We start from the raw sequence: 17,754 nt of genomic DNA on the forward strand, positions 1-17,754 counted from the left end.
CTAAAATTTGATGACAGGGTCAAAGATGACTCCTAGTAGTTTAAATCTGAGCATTTGTTTATATGATGTTTGGTGTTGTCATACTGGTAGGTCATTTGAATTTGAGGAGGCTGAGAAACTTGGATGAAAGAGCATGTCTGTTTTGAAGACAGAATTCTCACTCTTTCTCAGTTGCGATGAAGGGATCTTAGAAAGACTGTTTAACCCAAGATATGAGGTTGGAGGAATAGTAAATGGTGATGTCATCAGCACCGAATGCAGAAAGATAGGTGACCTCCACTGGGCATATTATTCACAAAAACATTAAATGGTAGGGGACCTAAGATTGAGCCCTGAGGTACTTCAAGGTAAACCAATAGTAGAGGAATTGTCTGACCATTTTACAACTTGTGTATTGTCAGTGAGTTAACTACTAAATCATCTGAGTGTAGGATGAACATTGTGCACTTTTGATAATATGGAGAGAAAAAAGTTGTAACTGGCCCTATCAAAATCATTTCAGTATCAAGACAAATATCACCACCATAGCACCTTTCATTGAGGTGTTGCCTTACACAGTTTGTGGATGGCAGTAGGGTGATTTCAGTACCATGGGCAAGTCTAAACCAATGCTGTGCTCCAGACAGAAGGATACTGTCAATGAAATGCTGCACTGATTTGTAATGAAAGCATGTTTTGAAATTCTTAGACAGGAGTGATAGGATTTCTATAGGCCTATATTGACCAAGGTCTGATTAGGGGGCAGCTTTTATGGTTGGGGATTATGATGAATTCTAGGAACTGAGGTTTGGGCATTTATTGTTGGCTGTTGGTGAAGCACCCTCCAAGAGGAAAAAACGCTGAGAGAAGAAGGGAGCCACTTTTGAGATTTTAAGTATTTTTTCTCTGTTTATTTGCTAAGTTTTTCTGCATAGCTGCCTAGCTTGAGCATTTTCTGGCTTGTTAAACTTGATTTCTGTATTAGTAGCTGTATTTAGAGCACAACCAAAAGCTGTTTGCTGAATTTCCTGTTTGCACTTAATTTTAAATCGTTTTTTTCTTAAAACTTGCATATTTTCTGTCCTTGACCTAGCACTCTTGTGTGGGGTCATTTACTGCACTGTTATAACTTGATATTACTTGTGAACCTCTGCTATCTCTGTAAAAAACAAAAAAAAAAAATCTTGCTTTTTCCCACTTTTCTGAGAGTTAAAAGTTCAGTTACAGGCTTGCTGTTCCTGAACTGTTTGAAAGTTTCTGTGAGGCCATTTTGCTTGGGCTGAAGGAGGGTCTCTGTGTTCATCAGTGGCAGTGACTAACATTGAGCAGCTTCCCTGCTCCCCGTAGAGGTGGTTACTGACTTGAAACTGTAGTTTTATTGGCCACTAGGGGTCATTTCCATAACTCCTTCATCTTCCTCTCTTAAAACCTAGTTGCCTCGTGGTTTGAGCGTCTTTTCAGGCTTGTTGGCTGTTGGTGAAGCACCCTCCAAGAGGAAAAAACGCTGAGAGAAGAAGGGAGCCACTTTTGAGATTTTAAGTATTTTTTCTCTGTTTATTTGCTAAGTTTTTCTGCATAGCTGCCTAGCTTGAGCATTTTCTGGCTTGTTAAACTTGATTTCTGTATTAGTAGCTGTATTTAGAGCACAACCAAAAGCTGTTTGCTGAATTTCCTGTTTGCACTTAATTTTAAATCGTTTTTCTTAAAACTTGCATATTTTCTGTCCTTGACCTAGCACTCTTGTGTGGGGTCATTTACTGCACTGTTATAACTTGATATTACTTGTGAACCTCTGCTATCTCTGTAAAAAACAAAAACAAAAAAAAATCTTGCTTTTTTCCCACTTTTCTGAGAGTTAAAAAAGTTCAGTTACAGGCTTGCTGTTCCTGAACTGTTTGAAAGTTTCTGTGAGGCCATTTTTGCTTGGGCTGAAGGAGGGTCTCTCTGTTCATCAGTGGCAGTGACTAACATTGAGCAGCTTCCCTGCCCCCGTAGAGGTGGTTACTGACTTGAAACTGTAGTTTTATTGGCCACTAGAGTCATTTCCATAACTCCTTCATCTTCCTCTCTTAAAACCTAGTTGCCTCGTGGTTTGAGCGTCTTTTCAGGCTTGTTGGCTGTTGGTGAAGCACCCTCCAAGAGGAAAAAAACGCTGAGAGAAGAAGGGAGCCACTTTTGAGATTTTAAGTATTTTTTTCTCTGTTTATTTGCTAAGTTTTTCTGCATAGCTGCCTAGCTTGAGCATTTTCTGGCTTGTTAAACTTGATTTCTGTATTAGTAGCTGTATTTAGAGCACAACCAAAAGCTGTTTGCTGAATTTCCTGTTTGCACTTAATTTTAAATCGTTTTTCTTAAAACTTGCATATTTTCTGTCCTTGACCTAGCACTCTTGTGTGGGGTCATTTACTGCACTGTTATAACTTGATATTACTTGTGAACCTCTGCTATCTCTGTAAAAAACAAAAAAAAAAAAATCTTGCTTTTTTCCCACTTTTCTGAGAGTTAAAAAAGTTCAGTTACAGGCTTGCTGTTTCTGAACTGTTTGAAAGTTTCTGTGAGGCCATTTTTGCTTGGGCTGAAGGAGGGTCTCTCTGTTCATCAGTGGCAGTGACTAACATTGAGCAGCTTCCCTGCCCCCCGTAGAGGTGGTTACTGACTTGAAACTGTAGTTTTATTGGCCACTAGAGTCATTTCCATAACTCCTTCATCTTCCTCTCTTAGAACCTAGTTGCCTCGTGGTTTGAGCGTCTTTTCAGGCTTGTTGGCTGTTGGTGAAGCACCCTCCAAGAGGAAAAACGCTGAGAGAAGAAGGGAGCCACTTTTGAGATTTTAAGTTTTTTTTCTCTGTTTATTTGCTAAGTTTTTCTGCATAGCTGCCTAGCTTGAGCATTTTCTGGCTTGTTAAACTTGATTTCTGTATTAGTAGCTGTATTTAGAGCACAACCAAAAGCTGTTTGCTGAATTTCCTGTTTGCACTTAATTTTAAATAGTTTTTTCTTAAAACTTGCATATTTTCTGTCCTTGACCTAGCACTCTTGTGTGGGGTCATTTACTGCACTGTTATAACTTGATATTACTTGTGAACCTCTGCTATCTCTGTAATAAACAAAAACAAAAAAAAATCTTGCTTTTTCCCACTTTTCTGAGAGTTAAAAGTTCAGTTACAGGCTTGCTGTTCCTGAACTGTTTGAAAGTTTCTGTGGGGCCATTTTTGCTTGGGCTGAAGGAGGGTCTCTCTGTTCATCAGTGGCAGTGACTAACATTGAGCAGCTTCCCTGCCCCCGTAGAGGTGGTTACTGACTTGAAACTGTAGTTTTATTGGCCACTAGAGGTCATTTCCATAACTCCTTCATCTTCCTCTCTTAAAACCTAGTTGCCTTGTGGTTTGAGCATCTTTTCAGGCTTGTTGGCTGTTGGTGAAGCACCCTCCAAGAGGAAAAAACGCTGAGAGAAGAAGGGAGCCACTTTTGAGATTTTAAGTATTTTTCTCTGTTTATTTGCTAAGTTTTTCTGCATAGCTGCCTAGCTTGAGCATTTTCTGGCTTGTTAAACTTGATTTCTGTATTAGTAGCTGTATTTAGAGCACAACCAAAAGCTGTTTGCTGAATTTCCTGTTTGCACTTAATTTTAAATTGTTTTTTTCTTAAAACTTGCATATTTTCTGTCCTTGACCTAACACTCTTGTGTGGGGTCATTTACTGCACTGTTATAACTTGATATTACTTGTGAACCTCTGCTATCTCTGTAAAAAACAAAAAAAAAAAAAAAAAAAATCTTGCTTTTTTCCCACTTTTCTGAGAGTTAAAAGTTCAGTTACAGGCTTGCTGTTCCTGAACTGTTTGAAAGTTTCTGTGAGGCCATTTTGCTTGGGCTGAAGGAGGGTCTCTCTGTTCATCAGTGGCAGTGACTAACATTGAGCAGCTTCCTGCCCCGTAGAGGTGGTTACTGACTTGAAACTGTAGTTTTATTGTCCCTTTTGGGTCTATTCCTGCTTCTTTCCAGCCCCTACTATCAAGCACGCTTTAACGTGCTTTAGCCGATTAGCCGGAGTTGCCACTAGAGCAGCATCGGGCAGCGCCGGTTAAACAAGGTTAAACTCTTTCTGGCTCCAGAAAGTCTGTTCTTCAATTTTTCCCTTAGAACTGCTCTGTTAGGAACCTAAACAGTTTACACCTACACTAAAAGTGCAGCACTTGTTCCAAATAGCTTTTTCTTCTCAAAAGCTCAGCACTTGTCTTATAAGCATATCCCTTGTCTTATAAGCATTCTCTTTGCAGGTCAAGCACTCCTATATTATACAAATCTCTCACTAGCAAAACCTTTCCAGGAGTGCCCACTTCCCTGCTAAGCCCACTACTTTTCTGTCTCATACCAACTCATAATTCTTTCTAGCATGTCGAAGGGTCAGATGCTGGCGTCCTCTCCTGCCCATTTGGTGAATCTGGGAATTCTGAGACAATGTTACAATTGCCTCATGTACACGGACAACCATCTCCTCCTCCCATGTAACACTAACACTTGTGAGAGATGCAGCTATTTAGCCAGACTGGAGGCTGAGCTCTCTCAACTCAGGACTGGCAAGACCAGGCAGGAGGAGAAGGCAACTACACACACCACAATACCAGTCTCACATAACTCAACCACACCACTGAATCAAACACATAAACACACTAAGACATACTCGGAGGCTCTGAGTAAAAACTTACCTAAACAGCAGAGGCCTCCAAAGCAGACACCCAAGCAACTGCAAACTCAATACACCACACAAACAACACATAAACAACAAAATCAGTGTGCAAAGCAGTCACTGCCCTTAAGGCCAAATACAACACCAAACATACTTGTCATAGGTGACTCCATAGTCAGACACACTGACGTCCCGCTCACCAGACTGAGTAAGGAGAGGGTCACAGTAAGCTGCCTGTCGGGCGCTAGAATCCGCCACATAACACAAGCACTCAGGTCTCTCAACAGCAGGTACAAGTACGACTCAGTCATTGTCCACGCTGGTGTCAACGACCTGAGACGTACCTCCTTGGACTACATGAAAAGAGACATTGAGGAGCTCTCTGATTATGTAGCCCAGGCAGGTATGACCCTGACCTTGAGCAGTATCCTACCTTCACCTAGAATGATGCCACAATACAGTGATAAGATGATCAGCTTTAATAATTGGCTTAAATTCTGGTGTCATTCAAAGGGGATCAATGTCTGTCTGCCTGGGATGACATGCTGGACAAGCCACGCTGCTTCGCAAGGGATGGCTTGCACCTGTCACCCCTAGGCTTCCGGATATTGGCAAAGGCTCTTGCCACCCCATAGTGCCTTTTTAGGCAAGGCTCAAATTCTAAACCTACCACCCTAGAACACAAAAAGTAAAAACTAAGGGTAATGCTGCTCAATGCCAGAAGTCTCAATCTCAAGATGCACGCACTCGAGGCCCTTCTCAGTATGGAGAACATCGATGTCTGTGCTGTGACAGAAACCTGGTTCAAGGCTCCTGAGAGCACCCCAGCACTAGCAGGTTTCACCTCATATCATGCGTTCCGGCCCCAAAATCCGGACGACACCAAGAAAGGAGGGGGGGTGTCCATATTCATAAAGGACACCCACACCTCAAGGTTGGTGGCAACGCACGATGCATCGGAGACCATCCAGGTGCAATTAACCATAGGCAAGACTGCTCTGCAATTTGTAGCATGTTACAGGCCACCCTCTCAAACTCAGGAACCTCACATGGCCTTCCTGAAAACAATGGAGGGGAAAAATGTATCTCCAAACACCATCATACTAGGTGACTTCAACTACCCTAATATAGACTGGGAACACTACTCAAGCCCAAACACTCTAGCCCAAAGGTTCCTGGAGTTCATAAACTCAAATGCCATGGAACAACTAGTCACCATCCCCACAAGAGGAGAAAACATACTTGATCTCATCATCACGAACATGGGATCACAATGTTCAACACCGGAAGTATACCCCTCACTGGTGAGATCAGATCATAAACTAATCTCGCTGGAGGTCCTCATCCCGCCCCCACCTGAAACAAAAAAGACCACAGTGAAAAACTTCTCAAAAGCCGACTTCACACTTCTAAAAACTAGTGTGGTCTCCTTTAAGGCCCCTGAGCCAGTGGTAAACATTACTCAAACCGCTGAATCACTTACAAATGCCTTCTACCAGCACCTACAGGACTGCATGGATCAGGCAATCCCAAACAAAACTAAGACTCTTTGTACCAAAGGCAAGCGTCCAGTCTGGTGGACCCCAGCCATAAACAAGCTCTACAACAAAAGGAGGAAGCTACTACAAGATAGAGCAAAATCCTTGAAAGGTAAGACACCTTTGATCATTATAAGTAAAAAATAAGAGCTCTCATAAAATCATCCAAGGCAAATTTTGAGAGAAAAATCGCCAAGGATTCAAAGACAATCATAAGGCCTTCTTTAGCTATGTTAGAAACCTAGGAGGAAACTCCCAGATATGCTCAGAATTAGTTCAAAATGATGTGAAGATTACTGAACCTACACACATTGCCAACATACTGGCTGACAGGTTCAGTGCAAACTTCTCCCCTCCCCAAAAGGAGAGATATCTATACCAGAGGATTGTAGCCCCCAAACATCTCCAACGCCCAGGTGAGAACTGCTCTCTCCAAAGCAAAAACACAGCATCCATGGGACGGATGGTGTCCCCGGCTGTGTGCTCCATGAACTCAATGAGGAATTAAACCCGCAGTTAGGACAGCTGTTTAATCTTAGCCTCACCTCAGGATACGTACCCAAGGAGTGGCGCACGGCGACTGTGGTCCCACTTCACAAGGGCGGTGCCTCCACCGACCCTGGAAATTACCGTCCCATTAGCTTGACAAGCCTTATCTGCAAAGCCATGGAGAGGATCATAATGGAACTCATAAATAAAGACATAGGGAACTTGCAGACTTTGGATCCAACCCAGTTTGGCTTTGTCAAAGGCAGATCATGCCTTTTAAACTTGGTTGACTTTTTCGAGACAGTCACCAAGGCCATAAGGCAGTCCATACAGCCTACCTTGACCTGGCAAAGGCCTTCGACACAATACCCCACTCAGGTATCATCAAAAACTCATCAGCTTGAATGTAAACCCATACATCACAAGATGGGTTGCAAACTGGCTAAGTGACAGAACCCACAGGGTCAGAGTTGCTGGAGCCATGTCAGACTCAAAGCCTGTCACAAGTGGTGTCCCACAGGGCTCAGTCCTGGGTCCACTCTTGTTCGGCATCTACTTTTCTGAAGTACAAGCAAACACAGGAGGGTTATGGCTGACAAAGTTTGCAGATGACTGCAATCTGGGCGCCATAGTCGAAAACACATCTGAGACAGATATCCTTCAGAAGGGCCTCACAGAAACGGATAACTGGTGCCAGAGCCATGGCCTAAAGTTAAATGCCAAGAAATGCATAGTCATACCCTTCGGGAAAAACAAGGTTACCCTAGCTACCATATAGGTGGCAATCCACTGAGCACAGAAGAAGTCATCAGGGATCTGGGGACCCAGGTTGACAGTAGCCTTTCGTTTGACACTCATGTTGCTAAAGTAGTTAGGAAAACCTTCTACATTGCCCACCTGATCATGAAGGGAATCACATCTAGATCAAGGGAGGTCATCGCCCCCTGTACTCATCACTCATTAGACCTATGATTGAGTACAATGCCCCATTCGGAATGTATCTGACCAGACACCTGCAGCAGCTGGAAAGGCCCCAAAAGTTCCTCACCAAAAGGATAAAGGGTCTCAAAAATATGTCTTATGCTGCCCGACTGAAAGAACTCCAGCTCTATTCAGTCTCATACCGCTTGCTCAGAGGTGACCTGTGCCTGACATATAAGGCCATGTCAAACCCTGATTTGATGAATATGCTTCACCTCAAAAAATCTAGATCCCTCAGAACCACAAGGGCGGGAGACTTAAACCTTGACATGGTTATTAATAGAACATGCTGGAGGGACAGATTCATCACCCAGAGACTCCCTATGCTGTGGAACAAAATCCCGGTACATGTGAGGCAGAGCACCTCGCTGGCCTTGTTCAAGAGGAATCTTGACCAATGGATGGGGGATCGCAGATATACCCCAGGGATTACTTCAGTGTCACTGCTTGACAGAGGCACAGCAAAATAATAGGCATAGTTTTATTCAAACTAAAGGGATGGCGAAAGCCAAATAACTATGGGCTAGGCTTATAAATGCCCTTGGGCAGATAGCCTAGTATGAACCTATGAACCTATGAACCTATGAACCTGTTAAGCAGTATAGAGATGGGGTGAGATATCACACAAGTACTATGTCTGGGGTATAGGAGGATCCGTTATGTGGGGATATGCAGAATATTTCAAGATTTTTAAGTATTTTACACACAGAAATTTTTGACACTTCTGCTAACATCAAGTTCTTACCACGATTTGCTGTAGACATAATTTGGGAACTAATATCAGAGCGTTCTTTGGTATTATGGCTGATGGTGGCATTCGAGTATAGAGAACTTTTGGCAGAATTTTATTGTCACATGAAGTGGATGATCATTTGACAGGCAGTTAAAGGTGGGGGATTTACCTGGGAAGATGATGGTGTTGGTTGCTTAGAATTTTGAGAAGATTTTAGAGTGGACTTGCTGTAAAGTGCTGCATCACTGTCTTGCTATGTATGAAAAAAGATTTGATTTTATTACAGAGGTGTTTGTGCTCCGATTTATCGATTGGAAGATCATTTTGTTTTTAAATTTCATCCATGAATTAGCTCACTTTCATTAGGTCTGTGATGTGGAGTTATGCAATAGAGATTGTTTTATGTAGTTATTTTGTCCTGACAAGGTCTATGTTGTTTAAGATATTAAGGGAAGCAGTAGTGAAAAGTTATTCAGCTGATTCCAGGTTGAGTTACCAGAGGCAGTCCCAGCTAACAGACTTCTGAGTTGTGATAAACATGCTTAGAATAAAGCTGTGTTTGCTTTGCATTGTGTACACACGAGGTCTAAGATAAGTTTTGTTTTTTTACAGCATGTTAAAATAAAAGAATGGCCACTTTTTGTAGTGCTAGGTTTCATAAAAACAAAGCGTAGTTTTGCATTGTGTTAAAAAGAAACTCTAGATGACTAGACAAATACTTTCTAATTAAAGCATCACAAACAAAAGGAAAAGACCCAATTATTTTACTGTATTAGATGAGAGTATGTTCATTTTAACCTCTTTGTGGGTGATTTGACAAGTATTTTCAAACTTGTTAATAACACAGAATGTATAGACTATACGAGTATCCATTTTAAAAAACATGGGATTAAGATCAGAAATTGTGGCAGGCTATTAAAAAACGGAGAAACTGTAAAATCAGGCTTAAAAATCTGAATTTTTTTCCATAAATGGCAGGAAGACCCATTCTGTACTAAGAACTGTTAGCTCAGTAACTGAGTTTACAAAGAAACTTAACAGGTTTATGATTGAAATAAGATTTTTATTCTGATCACAAAGGTGTCTGATAACTTTCGTATAAGGTTTAGAGATTGTGACTCTGATACATTGCAAGGCAATAAAATAATTTGTACTAATATTTAAATAAAACACATCTCACTAATTGGGTGAAGGAGAAATGGGTACAGAGCAGAAAACCATTCACTTTTTATACAGACATTTGTATCAATATATGCTACCTGTTGCACAAAAGTTATTCCTCAATGCTTTTAAAATAGAAAATCTTTAACATGAAATTCTGGTACCAGTCAGCACTGACAATGTTTGTTTGTGTCTTTTGGCTTTTCCCAGTTAGGGGTCACCACAGCGGAACTCCGGTCCGCTAATGACTGGCAGTAGATTTTTTACGTGCCGAGTTTGCCAGCCCTGATGCACAACCTTCAACGAAGGTACACCCATTCACGTATGTCTCCAAACAGAAGGCGCTCTAGTTGAGAATCGAATGGCACAACGTCTTGCTGTGAGGCGACAACGCTACCGCAGCACCACCACCGCTGTAGCACTGACAATATAAATGAAAAACACTGTAAAATCCTATATTGAATGAAGATCCTGATGTTTTCACCATATTTCTATTAAGTTGCCAGTTATACAAACTCTACTATCTGGGTCCCGGTCTCTGTCAAAACCGAATTTGGTATAAAAATAATTCTGTCTTATTTATACGCCACATTTTTTTCTTTCATGGAAAATGTAATGTTTGGTCACAGTTTCTTCTAAATGAAGAATTTCCTAGTTTTGATTTCCCAAAAGAACAGACTGCATTCATATAGACCAATACCGAATACTTTCTGAACATTTTTTTGAATTTGCTCTTAACTACTTCATATACTCCTTAATATGTGTGATACTGCCCAACTTATTTACACAAATTGTCTGGCATAAAAGGCAATCCCAAGATGCCAGACTTGTTCACTTTTTGCCAAAGTCAACATGTAGAAGCTAAGCTGTCCAACTTACAAATATGTTGTTTAATGAATTAATTTCTTTGTGATCCTGATATTCTTCAAAAGAGATTTTTGAAGATAAACTTGTTACACATAATTGTTATAAAGTCTGATTTCATCTGTATACTGTGAATTATATGGTACAGTAGGAAATAGTAGTTGGACTGAAAAAGTACAGCTGTGTAAGTAGACTTGCCACAACAGTAGATGTTTGAATGATCACTGCTGCTATAGCCTAAGCTATATGAGGTTATATCCTGCATAGGCACTAACAGATGGCCAACTTCCAAGGCTTCGGGATACCGTCCATGTTCCCAAACCATTAGTCAGATCAGGCTGAGCTAACTAAAAAGACGGGTTTGGGCTATCATACCAACAGAGAGAGGGAAGATCTGAAAGATTTAGTTCTGTCAAAATACTGCCTGAGTTATCTGTGAACATCCAAGGTATGGATTATCCATTTGCCCTTATTTTTAGCCTCAGGAAAGAAAACAGGACAATAGATAGTTTGCCTTAAATTAAACTCGTAATTCACTTTAGGCATAAAAGATTCAATTCTCAAAGTAACTCTGTATCTGTGAAAAATGAGACAGGGTTGACTCAGCATAAGAGTTCGCAACTCAGATACCTATCTTGCAGAGGTCAAAGCAATCAGTAAAACTGTTTTCCATGTTAAGAACCTCAGGTCAGCTAGGTTAGCTAACGCAAATGGAGCAAGTGTTAGCTTCTCTAACACAAAATTAAGATTCCCAAGGAGGGGCCATCAGTTTTTTGGATGCCTCTTATGTAAAACTCCTTTCAAAAACATTTTGACATGAGAATGCATTGAAAGAGAAGGATCCATGGACAGACATGCTGACATGCCCAATAAATGAACACTGATGGAAGAAGAAAAGCCATAGGATAGTATCTCATACAAAGGTTGTAAAACTGTAGAACAGCGAGCTCTGCATGGGTTCTCATTGTACTGTTGGCACCAACTAGAAAATCTTTTCCATTTGCTAATATATGATTTTCAGGTAGCAGGCTTTCTTGCCTCAATTAGTACCTGCTCCACATTCCTCCATTCTGTGAGGAAGCTTGTGATAATTGCCCCAGGCCATTTTCAAAAAGAATGGAGTACCACTGTTGCCTGGGCCAGAGAACAGCCACCACAATGATCTTGGTGGATTCCTTCTGAATCTTCAGAAGCACCCTGGATATCAGTGTAAATGGTAGAAAAGAATACAGGAACACTGCTGTCCAAGGAAAAGAAGAGGCAACTGTCTTCCAAGCCTTCTTGCATGGAGTCATAGAGCAGAATCTTGCCAGCTGATTGTTCGGAGAGGAGTTATAAATGTCTACTTGAGGAACACACCACAGATAGAGCAAATCTTGGAATACCCCTAATTGAGTTTCCATTCAAGGGGGGTCTGCCCTTGTCCTGCTCAGCTTGTCTGCCATACAGTTTTGTTCTGACAGAAAGCAGGATACCTGTAAAGTGAAATTATGCTGTAAAGCTATATCCACACTGACATGGCTGTCTGCAAAGGGGGTACAACCTGGTTCTCCCTTGCTTGTTGATGTACCATATAACTGTGGTACTGTCTGCAACAACTTCAAGAAGTTTCAGGTACCAAAGATAATTCAGAGGGTTGAGTGCCTTGATCAGTGCCAGCATCTCTTTTATATTAATAGTCTTTGCATCTGTCCTTGGTGTCCCACACACCTTGTACTTTTATCCCTCCTGAAACAGCTCCCTAACCAAATTTTGAGGAGACTATAATGACTGACTGCTTTGGAATAGGGAAGAAGATTTGGACTTAGGGATATCTGCTGTCTCCATCAAGTGATTTCTCTTCTGACAAACCACAGCATATGAGTTTAAAAACTCAAAGGATGTTGATGCTAGGACTAAAGAGACTTCAGATACCATTGTATGTTTCTCATGTGGAGTCTTGCCTGGGGTATCATAAGAATCACAGATGCCATGAGACCCAAAATCCTGCGGTATTCCCTCGCAGTGACCAAAATCTGAATGGAAAACCTTAGAAATAGATCTGGATATACATCTATTTTTTTCCTGTGGAAGAATAGCTCTTGAAACTGAGATGTCTAGCTGACACCCCAGAAAAACAATCCTGTGAGGAGGAGTCAAAAAGACTTTTGAATGTTCTCTTGGAATTCCAGCTTGTATAAGGGATTTCTCACCCACATGAAAAATTCCTGACACTTTAAAAAAGACCCTGCAAGATAAGCAAGTCATCTAAATATGGAAAATGTGGACATCCTGTAGATTGCAATGAGCTATAATTGGAGCTAGATGCTTTGTAAACACTTTTGGTGCAGCAGATAGTCCAGAAGGTAAGGCAAAGAGCTGATAAGGTGATCCAGACACAAAACCTTAGGAACCTCCGAAGTCAGGATGAATAAGGATGTGACATTAAGCACATTTTAAATCTAGTGTTACCAGGAAGACTGAATGAGAAAGAGGTAACAGGTCATGAAGTGACATCATTTTGAACCTGGGCACTATCAGAAACAGGCTTAGGAAAGAAAAATCCAGAACTGGTCTACAAGCATTCTTTTTTATTTCATACTGAAAACATCCTTGAATAAAAAAAAAACTTTCCCAGCCTGAGAAAGAGGAACTGATTCTTCCTCGGACATGGCTGGTCTGGTGAATGACTGATTACCCTCTAGAATGACATTCAGAACCCATTTGTCTAAAACTATCTGTTGCCAAACAGAAAAGTGGAGATTCAGACTTTCTGGAAGAGAAAAGGGGGGGGGGGTTCAGGATGGGAGAGGGGTAGAAGATCCCTTAAATATTATTTCTGACTTGTTGTACTGTCCTTGACTTTAGGGAGTTCTTGGATTCTTTTTGGAACCCCTTGCCATTTCTTCTTAAATTACCAGCATTTTGTTGAGGCTGTCTGTTTTGCTTTTTGCCAAAAACTGAATGAGGGGGTTAGATAATCCCTTAGAATATTTGGAAAAGGAAAGTGAAAATCACACTTTTTGATCGCCTCTGCAGCAGAGGAACCAAAAACTAAATCTTTATCCAAAGAATAATTTAAAATCTAATTTTTCACATCATCTGGGAGGTTTTGAGAACACACAGCCAGGCAAATCTCCTCAAAACAGTACCTGTGGACATAGCCCTGGAAGAAGTATAAACTGAGTCATATGTGCACTGTAAACAATGAGCAGTAACTTGTACAGTGAAAGATACTACATTATTTAATGCAGATTTTTCCTCAGAAGAAGAAGCTGAAGAAAAAATATTCCTCATACTTTCATAAATCAGAATAAATATTAACATATATGCCTGATAATTAAATATTCTGAAATATCAAAGTTGTAGAAGCACATCATTTTTCCATTCTTATGAAAAAGATTAGGATTGTAATTAACCAAATGTTTAGCAACAGTATGATTAACTAAAGCTATACCTGCTGGGTCATGTTTCGGAAGAGTGTATAAAGACATAAAAGACAGAGGAACTTTATAATTTTTATCTACCTTTTTAGAGTCAGCAGGCTGACTGTCAGGAAAGATGCAGGCAGTGACATATACATCCTCCGGCGTGGACAGAAATGGGGAATGGGTGAAGGTCCTGGAAATTCTTTCTGCAAAAGTTCCAAGTACTTTCTGAAGGACTGAGAAACCTCAGTGTCCTCGCAGTGAAAACACTGGTACATTTTGGAAATAGTCTCAGAGAAAGAGAAACCTCAACTTGGATAATCAGAAACTGAGCTCTCCTCTGAGTCTGAATCAGAAAACTGAGGAAAAACCCCTGTATCTGTTCCTTTACCTTCCTGTCCAGATTCAGAATCTTGAATCTCTACAGGAAAAGAAGTATTCCCCTTTCTTTTACCATAAACCACCGTATAAGAAGGATCAATAGCCTGAATTAAACCCTGAGCCAGACCCGGTAACCTACCCTTGTCTAAGGAAGTTTGAGGAGGAGTAGATCAGTGTTTAGGCTTCTGTTTCGTTTTGGAAGGAAATTTTGAGCCAACAGTGTTATTAATGGTGGCGGCAGCAGCTTCTCAAGGGATAGGCACAACATTCTCACTAAACAGGGAAGCCTTCCCTGTTCCCACTCCCAGGACTGACAAGAATGGCTCTCACTTGCCCAGTGAGGGGACCCCAACAGCCACAGAGGACATGCCTAGACCCTAATCCATAGTGGCTGCAGGTGATACACCAGAGGGATACAGGGTAAAAATGAGTGGTCTGAGCAATAAGTTATGGCCACAGCAGAATCACCGACCTGCAGCTGAGGCAAATTGCTAGTTTACAGTGGTGGCAAAGGCTACTAGCTTAATTTTTATTGTGTCTGGAAGAAGGTCTGATCATGGGACCTATACTTTGTTCCATGGTCAAGCCAAAAATAGTGCCTCTTTCCCAGGGAAAACAAGCAGCAAAAGCTGGTAAAAATATAAAGTCTTTAAAAGTTACTTGTTTTCCACAAAAACAAAAGCACTTTAAAATATTTTGCTACCCTCAAAAAGTAAAATAAACACAGTTTCTTCACAGAAAAAAATGTTTTTCAATTATTTTAAACAACCTTAAAACTGAAAGAAAAAAAGAGAGCTCAGTTTAAAAGTACAATTATGTCTTGTGACAGTCCATAGAAAACATACACTCCTAGCTTAAAAATAACTTTCTTAAACAGGAACGTACAATAAAATAAACATTTTCTATAAAGTGGGAGTTTTTTTCCCCAAAGGGAACTTATTTGCCCAGCAAAGGCAGAAGCTGACCACTGAACTTTGAAAGCCTGCAGAGGAGTGTACCTTTCTGCAGCAGGAAAGCTCTGATGCAGGGTTGCCACTTTTTAAGCGGGCCAAAGTGGGGCAATGGGGGGTGTGGCCAATATGACACTGGCCACACCCTCTGCCATGACATCACCACAGGAGTGGTGAAGGAGATGCTCTTGTGGTTACGACGGATGGCTGGTAGAGTGGCTAGCTAGCTGTCTGCTGGAGTGGCTGGTTGGCTGGCTGCTGGAGTGGCTAGCTGGTTGGTGAGAGTAGCAGCTGGAAGGATGAATGACTGGATGGATGGCTGCAAGAATGGTTGCCTGGCTAGATGGATGGCTGGCTGCATGAATAGATGGCTGGCTGTATGAGTGGATGGATGGCTGAATGAATGGCTGGCTGCATGAATGGATGGCTGGCTGCATGAATGGATGGCTGGCTGGCTGGATGAATGAATGGCTGGCTGGTTGGATGAATGGATGGCTGACAGGCTGGATGAATGGATGGATTGCTGGCTGGTTGGATGAATGGATGGCTGGATGGCTGGCTGGCTGGTTGGATGAATGGATGGATGGCTGACTGACTGGATGGCTGACTGGCTGGATGAACGGATGGATTGCTGGCTCATTAGAAAAAAAAATCTTGGTCATTTTTTTAGCGGTTGTAGAAGCGCTTAAAACAAAGCACTCCTACAGCTGCAATCTTTGCAGGGCTCTTCTTGCCCAAATCCCCACCCCTTTCATAAATTGCAGCCAATTGCTGCACGAATTAAAGCACCCAGACCTAACAGGCAGCAGCTTTACCTGCAGGTCTGGGTTAGTGATGTCACTGAATTGCCGTGGAAAAGCCGGAAGTAATTGTGACTTTTCCACGGCAATTGAGTGCTATTGAAAAGCGGGACTTTTCAAGTCCCAGTACTTTGCACAGCGGGCAACGGGATGAGGCATCTCAACCCGTGAGTGTCCCACTGACAATGGGACGGGTGGTAACCTTACTCTGACGGGCTTAACAACCAAACCTGTCTTTTAGTCTGCTCAGCTCATGATGACTGCAGGTTTGGGGTCTGTAAGGTGCCCTGAAGCTCTGGAAGCTGTTTGGCTGTTATATCCTTGGTAGGATACAACCCATATAGCTAAGGTTACTGCAGCAATGATCAATATAATGAATATCAACAGCAGTCTAATAGTCTATATCCTGCATTGTAAAACTTGTAGCTCCTGCCTAAGTAGGCCCAAAATCTTCTTAATTCTAGACTTATGAAACAGAACAAACTGCTTACTCACACAAGGAGTATATGAGTGGAGTTTACAGAAATCACACCTCTGCCTGTTAGTTTATATTATTTATTCTAACAACTTTATTTAAAATCGGATCCCCATACACCTTTCTTAAAGCTTGAAATTTTCTCTAGATTACTATAGACAAAGAGATAGCTACTTTCTCAACATTAGAGCAGTACAGCCAGTCAAAAGCACAGAGGTAAGGTGTTCCTCTGTGCTGCTGGTAAACCAGGTTTGAGAACAGATTTTCAGAAAAGAAAAGGCCCACTGGGGTATAAGATGAAGCAGCTGATGTCTAACTCTCCTATTCCTTGGGGAGGGTGAGGGATAAGTCACAGTTTGCGTGATTTCTGGTGAAGACCAAGCAACTAATGGGCCAAGTAATGGCTGAATGGGATGACAGACAAGTTGTCCAATGCATGGGAGCTTTCTGTACTCATCCAGCTGACCTGACTGAAACCTCACTTCCTGTCCCATTATGACTTGCTTAGCCATTCAAGATCTGCCTTGTTGAGAAGTTAGAGGCCCAGCTAGTGAAGGACTGATTGGAATATTCCAAGAAGGAGCTGTTGGAATACTCAGGGCAAGTTGGAGAGTAACAGGGATGATGCAAGAGGTCAGTAGTAGTAGCTGGAGGTAGGAGTGTAAAAAAAATTACAACAGTATGGTATGATATGGTATACTATATCCATCCATGATAGCATGCCTTTAACAAAAGTGTCTCTGCTGACATGACATTAGAATTATAAAGAGTATTTAGTACATCACTGTATTTGATTTTGATTGAAAAGGTCTTTGGCACCATCTCTGGGGTTGGATCTGTAGTTGTACAAACAGACATTCAATCTACAGTAGGAATGACAGACTGAAAAATTGTCATTTTCCACAATAGATTTATCCCATCTTTAGAGTCTGTAAAGCATCTTACCTTTAAAAACACCTCTCCATACTGAATAGAGCGACAGTCTGTCATGAGCTGGATATAATTTTCTGCAATTCGATCAAACAGGAAATTTTGACTTGCAAGATCTGGCTAAGTTGGAAAACAGTACAGTAGAATGTTAATACTGATGCAACATTGTTAATGCATTTGTTTATGCTATAATATATGCATTAACCGGCAACTATACACACAATAATTACATATTTCTTCTACTTGAATTAACATGTACACATATAGAACATGACCACCTCAAGTCAGTTGTTTTCTTGAAGATAAAGATGAATGTTTCCAGATCAAACTGTTGTGAAGCAACTTTCCATAATAGATCTCTAGTGTCGCAAATTTATCA

General features: G+C 41.3%; 1 protein-coding gene across 7 annotated transcripts in view; it reads right to left on the reverse strand.

Moving 5' to 3' along the window:
- The window catches only part of FAM227A (family with sequence similarity 227 member A), a 1,098,330-nt gene that overhangs the window by 598,007 nt on the left and 482,569 nt on the right, over nt 1–17,754 (reverse strand). For all 7 annotated transcript variants that reach the window (XM_044067984.1, XM_044067970.1, XM_044067965.1 and 4 more), the window contains one exon: nt 17,391–17,495. In XM_044067984.1, the coding sequence (XP_043923919.1) occupies nt 17,391–17,495 (105 nt within the window). The remainder of the gene's footprint in view (nt 1–17,390; nt 17,496–17,754) is intronic.

Source organism: Protopterus annectens, chromosome 1.part0, assembly GCF_019279795.1.
Source record: "Protopterus annectens isolate FY-2018-M chromosome 1.part0, PAN1.0, whole genome shotgun sequence".
NCBI lineage: Eukaryota > Metazoa > Chordata > Ceratodontiformes > Protopteridae > Protopterus > Protopterus annectens.